This window comes from Oncorhynchus clarkii, chromosome 2 (genome assembly GCF_045791955.1).
Source record: "Oncorhynchus clarkii lewisi isolate Uvic-CL-2024 chromosome 2, UVic_Ocla_1.0, whole genome shotgun sequence".
Lineage (NCBI taxonomy): Eukaryota > Metazoa > Chordata > Actinopteri > Salmoniformes > Salmonidae > Oncorhynchus > Oncorhynchus clarkii.
The window spans coordinates 46,267,578-46,282,466 of record NC_092148.1 but is presented as its reverse complement, the minus strand read 5'-3'; the positions used below and the strand labels follow the sequence as shown (position 1 = coordinate 46,282,466).

General features: G+C 38.5%; 1 protein-coding gene across 1 annotated transcript in view; it reads left to right on the top strand.

Moving 5' to 3' along the window:
• Positions 1–13,836, top strand: part of LOC139368380 (sorting nexin 33) — a 38,267-nt gene extending 24,431 nt beyond the window's left edge. Inside the window, exons 2-3 of the mRNA XM_071107176.1 lie at positions 9,206–9,634; positions 11,345–13,836. Of these exons, the coding sequence (XP_070963277.1) occupies positions 9,206–9,459 (254 nt within the window). The 3' untranslated portion in view covers positions 9,460–9,634; positions 11,345–13,836. The remainder of the gene's footprint in view (positions 1–9,205; positions 9,635–11,344) is intronic.
• Positions 13,837–14,889: the final 1,053 nt, after the last annotated feature.

Genomic DNA, 14,889 nt, shown 5'->3' with positions numbered 1-14,889 from the left:
CTCAATTCTCTCCACAACTTAGAATGGTCACAAGTGGTGGTACAGTAGCTGAGGAAAGCCATCTGGTTGGACTAAATAAACAAATATAGTGGTGACTTTCTAGGCCATTGGGACATTTATTAGTAAGCATTTATTCCAGTGGATTGACATGAGTAAAGGGATACCAATTTTCTACAACTACCATTACTACTATGATGACTACCACTATTACTAATTGTATTTATTTAGCACATCAATCACAGTGTAGGTTCTGAAATGCCCCATGTACGTAATGGACAGATACAATATTTTCATATGTTATGTACGTTATAACATATACACAGGGAAACCTGTGACCATTGCGTAAGATCCACATTCCAGTCTTTTCTTCTTAAGGGACATGGCATAATGCAGGTGCATTTATACGGAGACTTGATTACACACAGGTGGATTGTATTTATCATCATTAGTCATTTAGGTCAACATTGGATAATTCAGAGATCCTTACTGAACTTCTGGAGAGAGTTTGCTGCACTGAAAGTAAAGGGGCTGAATAATTTTGCACGCCCAATTTTTCAGTTTTTGATTTGTTAAAAAAGTTTGAAATATCCAATAAATGTCGTTCCACTTCATGATTGTGTCCCACTTGTTGTTGATTCTTCACAAAAAAATACAATTTTATATCTTTATGTTTGAAGCCTGAAATGTGGCAAAAGGTCGCAAAGTTCAAGGGGGCCGAATACTTTCGCAAGGCACTGTAAGTAGGAGCAAGCCCATGTAATGCTTTGTAGGTTAGCAGTAAAACCTTGAAATCATCCCTTGCCTTGACAGGAAGCCAGTGTAGGGAAGCTAGCACTGGAGTAATATGATAATTTTTTTGGGTTCTAGTCAGGATTCTAGCAGCCGTATTTAGCACTAACTGAAGTTTATTTAGTGCTTTATCCGGGTAGCCGGAAAGTAGAGCATTGCAGTAGTCTAACCTAGAAGTGACAAAAGCATGGATACATTTTCCTGCATCATTTTTGGACAGAAAGTTTCTGATTTTTGCAATGTTACGTAGATGGAAAAAAAGCTGTCCTTGAAACAGTCTTGATATGTTCTTCAAAAGAGAGTTCAGGTCAAAAGTTTTAGATCACCTACTCATTCCACCTACCACAGCATTCTGCAGAGATACAGTACGCCATCCCATCTGGTTTGGGCTTAGTGGGACTATAATTTGTTTTTCAACAGGACAATGACCCAACACACCTCCATGCTGTGTAAGGGCTATTTTACCAAGAAGGAGAGTGATGGAGTGTTGCATCAGATGACCTGGCCTCCACAATCCCCCAACATCAACCAAATTGAGATTGTTCGGGATGAGTCGGACCGCAGAGTGAAGGAAAAGCAGCCAACAAGTGCGAAGCGTATGTTGGAACTCCTTTAAAGCTGTTGGAAAAGCATTCCAGGTGAAGTTGGTTGGGAGAATGCTAAGAGTGTGCAAAGCTGTCATCAAGGCAAAGGGTGGCTATTTGAAGAATCTCAAATATAAAATACATTTTGATATGTTTAACACTTTTTTGGTTACTACATGATTCCATATGTGTAATTTAATAGTTTTGATGTCTTCACTGTTATTGTACAATTTAGAAAATAGTAAAAAATAAAGAAAAACCCTTGAATGAGTAGGTGTTCTAAAACTTTTGACTGTAAAGTTCCATAGCGAATATGCAGTTATTATACAATCTCCTCTGACATAAACTATTTGCACTACAGACATGTCAGTTCATAAAGTTATACAAGTAACTACAATGCTACTCACAGTTTGCTACATGCACAAAACAAATATTAGACATAAAGGCTCTCAAACCAGGAGAGTCTGCTGTTGCCAAGAGGAGCTTGATTGCAAGAAGCTAACAACTTAGAAAGATAACTAGCTACTAAGTTAGCAACCAAATTCACAACTGCAGAACATTTAGCACATTTTAGACCGTTAACTTAATAGTTAGGTTATAAGATATCTAGCTGGCAAACATTTAGTTGTGAATTTCATACTGTAACTAGATCACCTGGTGTGTGCTGCACAACAAAGCTCCGGTCTCTTATTGTTGTGTGCTTGTAAATAACATGTGACTGGGGACTACCGGTAAGCTTAATAAAATAAAATAAAGTATTGACGGTAGGGGTGTAAAAATTCACCAAACACATGGTGCACATATTGCGGTTTTAGGGTCACGGTTGGGTTTGGTACAGCAGGACAATGAGATGCCATTCACAATGTTCAGCATTCACAATGTTCCTGGCATTGTTTGTTGTGACCTGATTGTTATGTTGGGCCTCTCAAGTTTCTACTTTGATGCTGCATTTGTAACCATGTGGGAGGTGGGAATTTACAAGTTGTGAAATCATAAATGCCAGTTGGATGCATTCATGTGATTTGAACTCATTGAAAAAGACGATTGGCTACCGCTGAGCGATTAATGTATATTACCCTCTGTTCCCCCCATGTCTGTGTGTGGAATTGTTTGTTTGTTACGTGTGGTTCACATCAGGCTGGTTTGCGCCGGGTATGTGTTTGACCCGTGTGTTTTGTTTATTGTACCGTTTGTGTACTTTGGACATTATCGCTGTTTTCCATGGGCATGAATAAAGTGCGCCTGTTATCACCCATCTCTGCTCTCCTGCACCTGACTTACCTTCAACCAGTTGCGCACATCGTAACAAAAATAGTGATTTTGTCAAGCAGCACAGGCAGCAGCTCTATAGAGATGAGATGATGACTTGAATGAAATAATAAAGTCATCAAAAAAATAAATGTAAATTACACAACAGCTGAAATATTGTATTAAAATAAAGTAATAAAGTGAATAAATGATGGTTAATAAGTGATAAGCAGTAATGGGCAGTCGCTAACATCATGGGACTTTTAAAAATGGTTTTATTCTGTGTTGTTACAGCATTCAACCCACATAATGCATAGTGCATTTAATGTTTAGAAAAAATGTATCAAAACCAAAATTGATTTTTTTTACCGAAACCAAACCAACCTCAAAAAGCAATAATAGCTCAGCTCTACTAATGACCAACAAGCTGCGTGAATCATAAACAAAAAAGACAGCTATCATGCTTGTAAACAAATTATAGAGTTAAATAGTTAATTAAATAATGTTTTGATGTTGCATTTAAGGAAATGCTGTTATATAATAGGTTTGGGCGGTATACCGTATATACCCTATACATAGGAATTTGGAAATAACCATTGCATGGTTTTTCAATACCCTCAATACCGTTGAAACTATTTATTCGAAGTTTTTCAATATATTTTTATATTCGTAGCTACTTTTTAAGTAAATGCCTGTAGTCAACTTGTGCAATGCATTAGGAGATAAAGCAGATTGGTTTCTTAATTTCACCTGTCACATTATGAAGCTTACCATCGTTCCCCAGAACAGTTGAACCAGTCATGTGTTTGTTTGTAAATAGCACAACGGGAGAAAGCCGGAGCATATGAGCTTAGCTGTGTATTGACAGGGGTCACGTTTTATATTGAAAGTCAACAGTGTTTTTTTTTGCTTCAATAGAGTGATCAGGGATGTGCATCTATAGTTTCCTTCACAGAATATACATTTGTGCAACACATTCTGCAGAAAATAGCTTCATTTTCATCAGATGACAACAGAAGTGCAATGCTATTTGGCTGGGTTGTTGAATGTCCTTCCCTATAAGAGTGCTGAAAGTCTGTTGTCAATTTGTTTACTGTAAAATAGCATTGTATCTGGTCAAACAGATATCTGGTCCAAAACGTATCTAAGGGTTTGTAGCAGGCTGATTGGTCGGCTATTTGAGCCAGTAAAGGGGGCTTTACTATTCTTAGGTAGCGGAATGACTTTTTCTTCCCTTCAGGCCTGAGGGCACACACTTTCTAGTAGGCTTAAATTGAAGATATGGCAAATAGGAGTGGCAATATCGTACACTCTTATCCGCAGTCATCTTCCAAAATGTTCCATTTTGTCAGACCCCTGTGGCTTGTCATTGTTGTCCAAATTTTTTGGCCTCTTCCACATTCTCTTTACGGAATTCAAAATTAAAATTCTTGTCTTTCATAATTTGGTCAGATATACTTGGATGTGTTGTGTCAGCATTTGTTGCTGGCATGTCATGCCTAAGTTTGCTAATCTTGCCAATGAAAAAATAATTAAATTAGTTGACAATATCAGTCGGTAGCAAGTTATTATTTTAATGAACCTTGTTTCTTAACATATGTTAACGTGGGCTATTTTGATAACTTTTCTGGGATGCTTGATTGTTTTCATTGCTTTACTGGAAAGATTAGCAGAGTAGATATTCTCATTTTATTTATGTTAGTGCAGGGTGAGCTGCACATAGTGTACTTCCTAATAGGGCACACCGTCTAAGTGCTAACAGCATAAATCTGGTTCAAAAGCATATGATTGCTGCATGCAATAGCTGTAGGATCAGCAGAGGTATTCAGGGCAGTTAGAGGGATATAAATTAGGTACATTTGCTAAAGCATTATGATGACTCAGGTAGGGATTAACTGAGCTGGACTTGGGTCATTGTCTCAACGCAGCCTTATAGTGCTGTGAAAAGATCCAGACACCCAAATGATTTGGGTGGATCTCATCCTCCTTATGAAACGTGTTTTGCTTCCAAAAGGAATCAAAATTGTCAACAAAAGTTATACCCATTGAGCTGCAATAATCAAGAAGCCAGTTGTGAAGAGAAAGAATCCTGCTATAGACAAGTATATGTCAAAACATTGGTTATTTGCGCAATGTCTCTCGTTTACATTCGCTTTTGAATGTCCAAACTGACCAAAAATTACATTCAGTAGTTACCACCTATATATGTATAACTTTATGAGCTAGATTGCCTGTCTTTGCAATTGGTTTATTTTTGTTTGCTCTCGTTTGTATATTTTGCCAACAGCCTCCTTGGAAATTCGCTATTACGTGTGCAATTTTTTTTTTGCGTTCTTGTAATAGACGCCCAATGAGCTTTTTTGCTTTTTGGTGAACCCTTTTGTACTAAACCGGTAATAACATAAATCCCGAGATGAGAGAAGGACTGTATGATGATATGAAAATCTGGATCCATCCCAACCCTATTATAGAGGCTATTTCCTTAGTAGGTGACATCAGAGGTCACCATGTGGGAGAAGTGGGTGCTCAGGATGATAGATGAGTTTCTCACGAGTAATGACCAGTTGGAGGACCGTTCAAGGGATTTTTCCCATTCATATGTGGTAAATTCCCACTTCCCACGGTTACGAACACACCATGACACTGTCTTCAAAATGTTTATCTGACTTCATAAAGATAATTCAAATATACAAGCAAGCATGAGGCAATGAGTTGACGTTGACTAGAAAGAATTGGTTGAGAGTTTAGAGTTCACTCTGTACAGATACAAGTTACCACAGAGATCATACATCCATATAGGTAGCATCAGAGTTATCTTCAGTGATCACGTTTCAGATAGATACCAGACATAGATACTATAGTATTATTCTATCAAACATTCAATAGTCAGTACTGGCCCTTTAGAGGGGGAAGGGCTGACTAGGCCTTGGGAATTATCCTTTGTGCTTTACTTTGTGTTCCTGGACCATTTCCCATGCAGTTCCAGGTGACAGAGAGGTACATAAATTAGTGCCTATCAAATCAAAGTTTATTTGTCACGTGCGCTGAATACAACCTTACAGTGAAATGCTTACTTACAGGCTCTAACCAATAGTGCAAAAAGGGTATTAGGTGAACAATAGGTAGGTAAAGAAATAAAACAACAGTAAAAAGACAGGCTATATACAGTAGCGAGGCTATAAAAGTAGCGAGGCTACATACAGACACCGGTTAGTCAGGCTGATTGAGGTAGTATGTACATGTAGATATGGTTAGTGACTATGCATATATGATGAACAGAGAGTAGCAGTGGCGTAAAAGAGAGATTGGCGGGTGGTGGGTGGGACACAATGCAGATAGCCCGGTTAGCCAATGTGCGGGAGCACTGGTTGGTCGGCCCAATTGAGGTAGTATGTGCATGAATGTATAGTTAAAGTGACTATATATATATATGATAAACAGAGAGTAGCAGCAGCGTAAAAAGAGGGGTGGGGGGGCACAATATGTAAATAGTCCGGGTAGCCATTTCATTACTTGTTCAGGAGTCTTATGGCTTGGGGGTAAAAACTGTTGAGAAGCCTTTTTGTCCTAGACTTGGCACTTCGGTATCGCTTGCCATGCGGTAGTAGAGAGAACAGTCTATGACTGGGGTGGCTGGGATCTTTGACAATTTTTAGGGCCTTCCTCTGACACCGTCCTGGATGGCAGGCAGCTTAGCCCCAGTGATGTACTGGGCTGTACGCACTACCCTCTGTAGTGCCTTGCGGTCAGAGGCCGAGCAATTGCCGTACCAGGCAGTGATGCAACCATGCTCTCGATGTTGCAGCTGCAGAACCTTTTGAGGATCTTAGGACCCATGCCAAATCGTTTTAGTTTCCTGAGGGGGAATAGGCTTTGTCGTGCCCTCTTCACAACTGTCTTGGTGTGTTTGGACCATTCTAGTTTGTTGTTGATGTGGACACCAAGGAACTTGAAGCTCTCAACCTGCTCCACTACAGCCCCGTCGATGAGAAGCCTAGCCTACATGTGTAATGTAGTAAGATTGTGAACACTTGAAAGCTTGATGAAGGAAGCAACATTTAATTGCTACATCTGTTTTGAATTCAGTGAGTTGTGTTAGCTGTTGTTTCTTACAGTAACATGATTTGTGTACTGTTACTGTAGCAGTTAAGTCTGTGGCGTAATATGCTCTATTTGGTCTAAAGCAGATTCTGCCAATGAAATTGCAGGGCGCCAAATACAAATCAACAGAAATCTCATAAATCAAATTTCTCAAACATACAAGTATTAGGCACCATTTTAAAGATAAAATTCTCGTTAATCCACCCACAGATTCTGATTTCAAAAATGCTTTACAGCGAAAGTTCCACAAACGATTATGTTAGGTCACCACCAAGTCACAGAAAAACCCAGCCATTTTTCCAGCCAAAGAGAGGAGTCACAAAAACCACAAATAGAGATAAAATTAATCACTAACCGTTGATGATCTTCATCAGATGACACTCATAGGACTTCATGTTACACAATACATGTATGTTTTGTTTGATAAAGTGCATATTTATATCCAAAAATCTAATTTTACATTGGTGTGTTATGTTCAGTATTTCAAAAACATGCTGTGATTTTGCAGAGAGCCACATCTGTTCACAGAAGTACTCATTCTAAATGTTGATGAAAATTAAAGTGTTATGCATGGAACTTTAGATATACTTCTCTTTAATGCAACCACTGTGTCAGATTTCAAAAAAACTTTCCGGAAAAAGCATAATCTGAGTACGGCACTCAAAGCCCAAACCAGCCAAAATAAATATCCGCCATGTTGCGCAGTCAACATTAGTCAGAAATAGCATTATAAATATTCACTTACCTTTGATGATCTTCATCAGAATACACTCCCAGGAATCCCAGTTCCACAATAAATGTTTGATTTGTTCGATAATGTCCATCATTTATGTCCAAATAGCTTCTTTTGTTAGGGCGTTTGGTAAACAAATCCAAACGCACGTTCAGGTCCAGCCGAACGTCGGACGAAAAGTTCAAAAAGTTATATTACAGGTCGTAGAAACTTGTCAAACTAAGTATAGAATCAATCTTTAGGATGTTTTTATCATAAATGTTCAATAATGTTCCAATCGGAGAATTCCATTGTGCAATGGAACGAGAGCTACCTCTCATGTGAAATGCGCGTGAGTGAGAACGAGGCTGCTGCCAGACCCCTTGGTCAAACATCTCTCATCCGTCCTCCCTTCACACTAGAAGCCTGAAACAACGCTCTAAAGACGGTTGACATCGAGTGGAAGCCTTAGGAAGTGCAAGGTGACCCATATCCCACTGTGTATTCGATAGGGAGTTCAAAAACTACAAACCTCAGATTTCCCACTTCCTGTTTGGATGTTTTCTCAGGTTTTTGCCTGCCATATGAGTTATGTTATACTCACAGACATCATTCAAACAGTTTTAGAAACTTCAAAGTGTTTTCTATCCAATACTACTTATAATGCATATATTAGCATCTGGGACTAAGTAGGAGGCAGTTTACTCTGGGCACGCTATTCATCAAAAAGTGAAAATGCTGCCCCCTATCCCAAAGAAGTTAAAGGTTGGAGGGTGCCTTATCTTGCCAATCTCTTGTCTACTGTAATATTCCAGCTCAGCAAAGGACAGGTTTTACGAGACTATGAGGAAGCTAAAGTCTCACAAGGTTGTCATGTTTTCCAAAATGTCTCAAAAACATATGAACTTTGCTTATGACTATTACATACTTTGCTAAGAAATATATTCTTCTATTGTGGACCTCTAATACCCCTCCTACATTTAAAATGTGGATTGACCAGATTGTTGACTTTTTCCCTCTTGAAAAGCTCACTTATGACCTCTGCAAGAGACAGCCCAAGTTAGATAGATTCTGGTCTCCACTACTCAACTATATTTCAAATTGGACAGAGTGAATGGGGTGATTAGGGAAATGAGCAGATACATGTTGTGTAAGGTGCTGTAAAATCTAAAAACTAATTATTTGCTCGTCGTCTCAGCTAAGGCTGGAAATAGCTAATAAGAACCTTGATAGTGCTGCTGCAAGTTTTATATATATTTGTATTTTTTTATAATTATATATTATTATTTATTATTATTCTTTTAAAAATATATATTATTATTATTATTCTTTATTTCTATTTTTTAAAAGTCTGTCACATCTGTGAATGTGGAATGTGTTTTGTTGGTTGATTGAAAAACAAGAAAACGTAATAAAACTTAAAAAAAAAAAAAAAAGCAAATGAACAAGTCGTACAAGTTTTTACAATTACTGATCATAGCCCTCAAATTCGAACGCCATTCAAATGTCTAACCTGAATATACAGGTCACACACATATACTAGGTCCACACGCATGCACTGGTAGTAGTAGCATTTCCCTTGTATCGGTAGCTAGCTAGCCCACAAGTCATAGCATATTCATTTTATCGGTAGCTTGCTAACTGCTCTCTCCACAGGTCATAGCCTTTCTATTGTATCGGTAGCTAGCTAACCGCAAACTTCTCCCTCCACAGGTAGTAACACTCATTTATCAGTAGCTAGCTAACCGCCAACTGCTCTCTCTTTCCTCAGGTGCTTTCGCCAAGGTCAAAGAGAGTCAGCGGATGAGCGACGAAGGGAAAATGGACCAGGAAGAGGCAGACGGAGTGCGTAAACGCTGCCGGACAGTGGGATTTGCTCTACAGGCTGAGATGAACCACTTCCACCAGCGCCGCGAGGTGGACTTCAAGGAGATGATGCAGGCCTACATCAAACAGCAGATCGCCTTCTACCAGCGTGTGGGCCAACAGCTGGAGCGTACCCTGCACATGTACGACAACTTGTAGATGCTGGGCTTGTCATCAGCCCTGACGTTATCCTTTTGATCCGAAATGGCCGCCCAGTTCAGGGGTTGTCAAAAATCCTATTGGAAACAGAGACATCCCACTGGACACACACTGGTTGTTTAAATGTAATTTGTCAATGTATTGTGACGTGGAAAATACATTGGATTTGAACAAAGTTTTCATCATTGAAATTAGGGTAAAACTTCAACTTAACTACAGAGACTTAACCTGATTAACAGGTTGTTACATAAGTCTAATTTCAACATAATCATCATAACAATTAAATACGTGGAAATTGCGTTGAAAATTCCACGTAGACATGTAAAAAATCTTCAACTTTGGGTGGTTGAAATGAAGTTTAATTTCATATTTGATTAGACATATGTTATTTGAACTTGTTTCAATGCTGATAGTAAAATGGTATGTTTGAATCATTGTTTCAACGTCATGCCATCAACCTAAATAGATGTATATTGAAATAAAATGGTAAGCCACAGTCCAACGATTCCTGCCTGAACATTGACACCTACGGAGATGTAATGCACTTCAGTGAAACAAGTCTACCATACAGATAGATGCCTTCCTCTATGTACCCTGCTTAGCTTGAGAAACAAGTTGTGTTCAATTCAGCTGACCTATCATGTCAACACAGTTAGACATTGGTCAGCTTCCATACACTTTTGAATAGTTGAAAGTAACTCCTCTAACTTTTCTTACACTAGCTGTATGTGAAAGTAAGTTTGGAGTGAGGTTGGGTTTATTATGTAAGCTACATTGACATCTGATTTTCCCAAAGACCACCATCATTTCAACGCTAGGTATACTGTCATTCGACTATGGCTGATTGGATCTTTAGAAGTATAGAAGTAGTTACCATTAGCCTTATAATTAGGATGCTGAATTGACCTCTTCATGATGACATGAAGTTGAAACTGACGTTGATTCAAACATACAATTTTACTAGGTCAAACGAAATATGTCTAAATCAAATATAAAATTCTACCCTTAAGAAAGCTACCCTTAAGAAAAATATAGTTTACTTAACTAAGGTTACTTTGAAAAAGTAGTTCAATATATCCGAAGTACATCATTCAGAAAAATTATTGTATGTAAATTTGAAATGTCATAGACTACAAATTGCAAGAACAGTTCACTTTGGGGTCATACATTAATGGAATATGTCATTTTAATAGAATATGTAAGTTTCAAGTGAGAATTTGGCAGGTCTGATGCCGAAAACCCACCAAAATATTTCCTACTTCACCCATACATATATATATTTTTGACTAGTTCAACTACCACCTAGCTTCTTCAAATGTAGTTAAATGACTAGTTGAACTTCATGTAGTTCGCTACTCCCCAACACAAAATGTCAACCAGTTTCAAACACTTAGTGTACAAAACATTAGGAACACCTGGTCTTTCCATTACATAGACTGGCCAGGTGAAAGCTATGATCACTATGTTCACTCCACTTCAATCAGTGTAAATGAAGGGGAGGAGACAGGTTAAAGAAGGATTTTTAAACCTTGAGACAATTGAGACATAGATTGTGTTTGTGTGCCATTCCAAGAGTGAATGGGCAAGACAAAAGATTTAAGTGCCTTTGAAAGGGGTATGGTAGTAGGTGCCAGGCACACTGGTTTGTGTCAAGAATTTAGGGTAAAAAGGAGGGGGCGATATAGCTCAATATTAGGTAGGTATTCCTAATGTTTTGTACACTTAACCTGGATGAACATAGGATTATATATATATATGTATATATTACGTTTATATGTGGAATTTCCAATGCATTTTCAACGTATACATAGTCCTGATGATTATGTTGAAATTAGATTGATGTATCAATCTGTTATTCAGGTTAAGTCATTGTATTTAAGTTGAGGTTTTACCCTCATTTCAATGCTTACAACGCTGGTTGAAAGGAGATGAAATCAGTACTGTTTGATTACTTTTTGTATTTTCCACATTGATTCCATGTCACAATACGTTGACAAATGGTATTGAAACAATGTTGATTTAACCAGTGTGCGCCCAGCGGGATGGCTGTAAGCTGGAAAAGTTTCTGTTTATTCTCTTTCTTCATGGTGGACCATGATAGTCACACAAACCCTGGCTTGAAAGAAGAGAGGGGTTGCTGAGGTTGCTGCCTTATAAAGATTACTTTCTGCTTATTTTGACTTGAATATGGGCCAAGTGGTTCATAGACTCGGACAGAAAGAGGGCATGTTCTTGAAGAGGCTGGGGAAGCCAGTTTGTGCACTTCACGTAATAGTCACTTTCCAGGCTGAAATTCGAAGTCTAAATTCTTTGTTTCAAGGGACTTACACCATTGTCTTCTTCATAAATCCACAAATTTTGCTATGTTATGACCAACATTCTTTTGTTGTTGTATACAATACCATCTATTTAAGGTGTTTGCAACAAATCTTAATACGTCAACTGATAGGTGGCATTTAAGAATTCTCTGTAGAGGGTCAAAGATAGGCATGTGTAGCCTTAAGCAGACGGTAGAAGCTGTACCCCTTTCGTGTACTGTATGAAAACCATGACAGAGTCCATGCCATCTCCAGTCGTTGTTTCTCAGAGTAAGGGCTTGAATGCTCAGGTGTTCACTGCAAACGTGTTACCTGAATGTATCTTCTTGAGATAGCTCTCCATACAAGCCATGACTGTGCCCGTCGGCGGCTTTTAGAGTTCCAAGAGGCAGCAGCTGCACTACATAGCTTAAGAGAATTAACATCATGGAATTAATGTTACTTTTTCCCGTGGTCCCTGTAAGTGCCTTTAAGGAGCAGAGGCATTTTAGTGTGATTTTCTAAACAAATGCCTTCACCTGCTTCTTTGCCCATTTGAGGAGAAACAGGCCTTTGGAATCAGTTGTGCTCCAGTTGAGATTGCACAGGAGCTTTGCACCCGTCGATCATGGTGTGTGTGCGTGCATGCCTCTGTGCGTTTGTAAATTGTTGGGTTATTGATAGACTCCTTGTTCTTTCTGTTGCAACAAACGTTTGGCCAGCAGTCTTGAAGTTGGAAGTACTTAATGTTACAGTAAGTGTAAACAAGGAGTAATCACCCCTCTTATTTGAGAAACAATGTTGACTTTGAACATAGTGTTCTTCTCTGAGCTGAATCATTACCGCACCAATTTCAGTGTTGATTACCAAATAATTGAAGTTGTTCCAGTCATATAACACATGTATTTTAATAGGAGCCACCTTGTGAGACTTTATAGAGATCTGTGGTTTGTTTGAGCTATCTTTAGAACTATTATGAATCTAAGAGGTTAAGACGGAGACACTGCTTCTCAGTGAAAGCATTGCCTCAAGAACAGTCAAGTAAATTATTAAATACAGAGCACTAACTTGTTCACAATTAAGGCGTTGCTTTGAATAGTTACTTGAGTTAGCGGTCCATTCACATGCTTTAATTGGCTTTCCCCATGTACCGTTAAATAATACAGTACTCTACTCAGGGTTTTTATTCTGATGATGGAATATTGAAGTATAAAATGTCTAGCACAGACCCCAAAGAGATCTCCTGACATGTATTTCCATTTACTTCAATTTGACAGGACAAAAAACAATCACCAAAAAAACAATACTATAAGTTATTGGATGATGCCCTTTTTTTCCAGTAATGCTTGAGACCATAGTTTCAGTAAATAAACAAAGACTGCCCTGCCATTACCTTCTAAGTAAACCACAAACGTCTGACTCTGTCTATGACTCAGTACTGAGTGTTGTCTCAATGGCTGTTCCACTTCCAACGTACATTCCAGGGTATGGGTAGATGTTAAAACCAGGTGTTTCACAACACTTCTTTTGAAATGTCCTCATCTTCTCGCCTGTATTTAAAATAAAAAAAATTGCACAAAGACCAAAGTATCACTATTTAGCACTCTGTATGAAATGAAAGGGTCTCTCAATAAATAGCTGACCATACATAGGAGGTGGTTGAGTGTTGGCTGTCTTCAATAGTTTTCTTATTCATACGGTCACATTTTGAGGAGATGGGTCTGACAACCTCTGTGGAAAGAGACTAACAGGGCAAAAGCAGAAGGAATATTCAGGGGAAAAGGACTGAAAATGATTCCATGTGAACTGTTACTCACCGACTCTGACTGCCACTGGCAGTGCGAACGGTAATGTAAGGACATGTTGACGAACTGTATGGCTGGTGGAAGGACACTGAGTCTCACATGGATGATTCTGGCTTAACGAGTATGTGTGAGAATGAGACTGGGACGGGCATGATGAGACCTATGGTTCTGTTATATATTCCTATATTGAAATACACACTGTCTTAGGATTTTGGCACAAGGAACGATGTCACTAAGGGAGGTTCTGAAAGTCTTAATAAAAGCGATCATGCTGATTCTGATTTTTAATGTCGTTTATCTATCTTTGTATGTGGAGCAGTGAGTTAATGTTGCCTTGGGGAAAGATGGGGGGTGCTTTCTGGAGCCTTCAGAATATATGGTATGAATACACACTATACAAATTGTATTAATAAATTGCTGGGTAAAAGACACAAAAAGGCACGTATGCTATTAACACAATGATATTTGACATCACATAATATGGATATTTTTCCAGCTTTAACTGGGAAACTACCGCAACGAATCAAACTACGCAAACTTGTAAAATAAATATGGAGAAGGAGATTTTATGTTTTTTTTAACGAATTTGCATAAAGGGAGTTTTATTTGTTGCAGTTGTTTCCCAGTCAAAGCTGGAAAAATATACATTTTATGTCAGCAAGTATTCTCATAGAATTCCTATGGCGTATGCATTGCTCGGTAAGAATGGTTGTCACTGCAGAAATTTCACAAATGCACCTTGCCTTGCCCCAAAATTCTCATCAACAAAAGAGTGATCAAATTAAGATCCTACACCTGAAAGAAAGCAGGAGGCCACTATAACATCCATTTATGTCAGAACTGTTATCAGCCAAATACATTTAAACTCAGTTTTTTTTCACAATTCCTGACATTTAATCCAAGTAAAAATTCCCTGTCTTAGGTCAGTTAGGATCACCATTTATTTTAAGAATGTGAAATGTCAGAATAATAGTAAAGAGAATGATTTATTTCAGCTTCTTTCATCACATTCCCAGTGGGTCAGAAGTTTACAAACACTCAATTAGTATTTTGTGGCTTTGCCTTTAAATTGTTTAACTTGGGTTTGTCAAGACTTCCGCCGAAGTCGGTCTCTCTCCTTGTTCGGGCGGCAAATCGGCGGTCGACGTCACCGGTCTTCTAGCCATCGCCGATCCACCTTTCATTTTCCATTTGTTTTGTCTTGTCTTCCCACACACCTGGTTTCAATTCCATCATTACATGTTGTGTATTTAACCCTCTGTTCCCCCCATGTCCTTGTCCGGAATTGGTTATTGTAGTGCTTGTGCACGTCATGCTGATGTGTAACG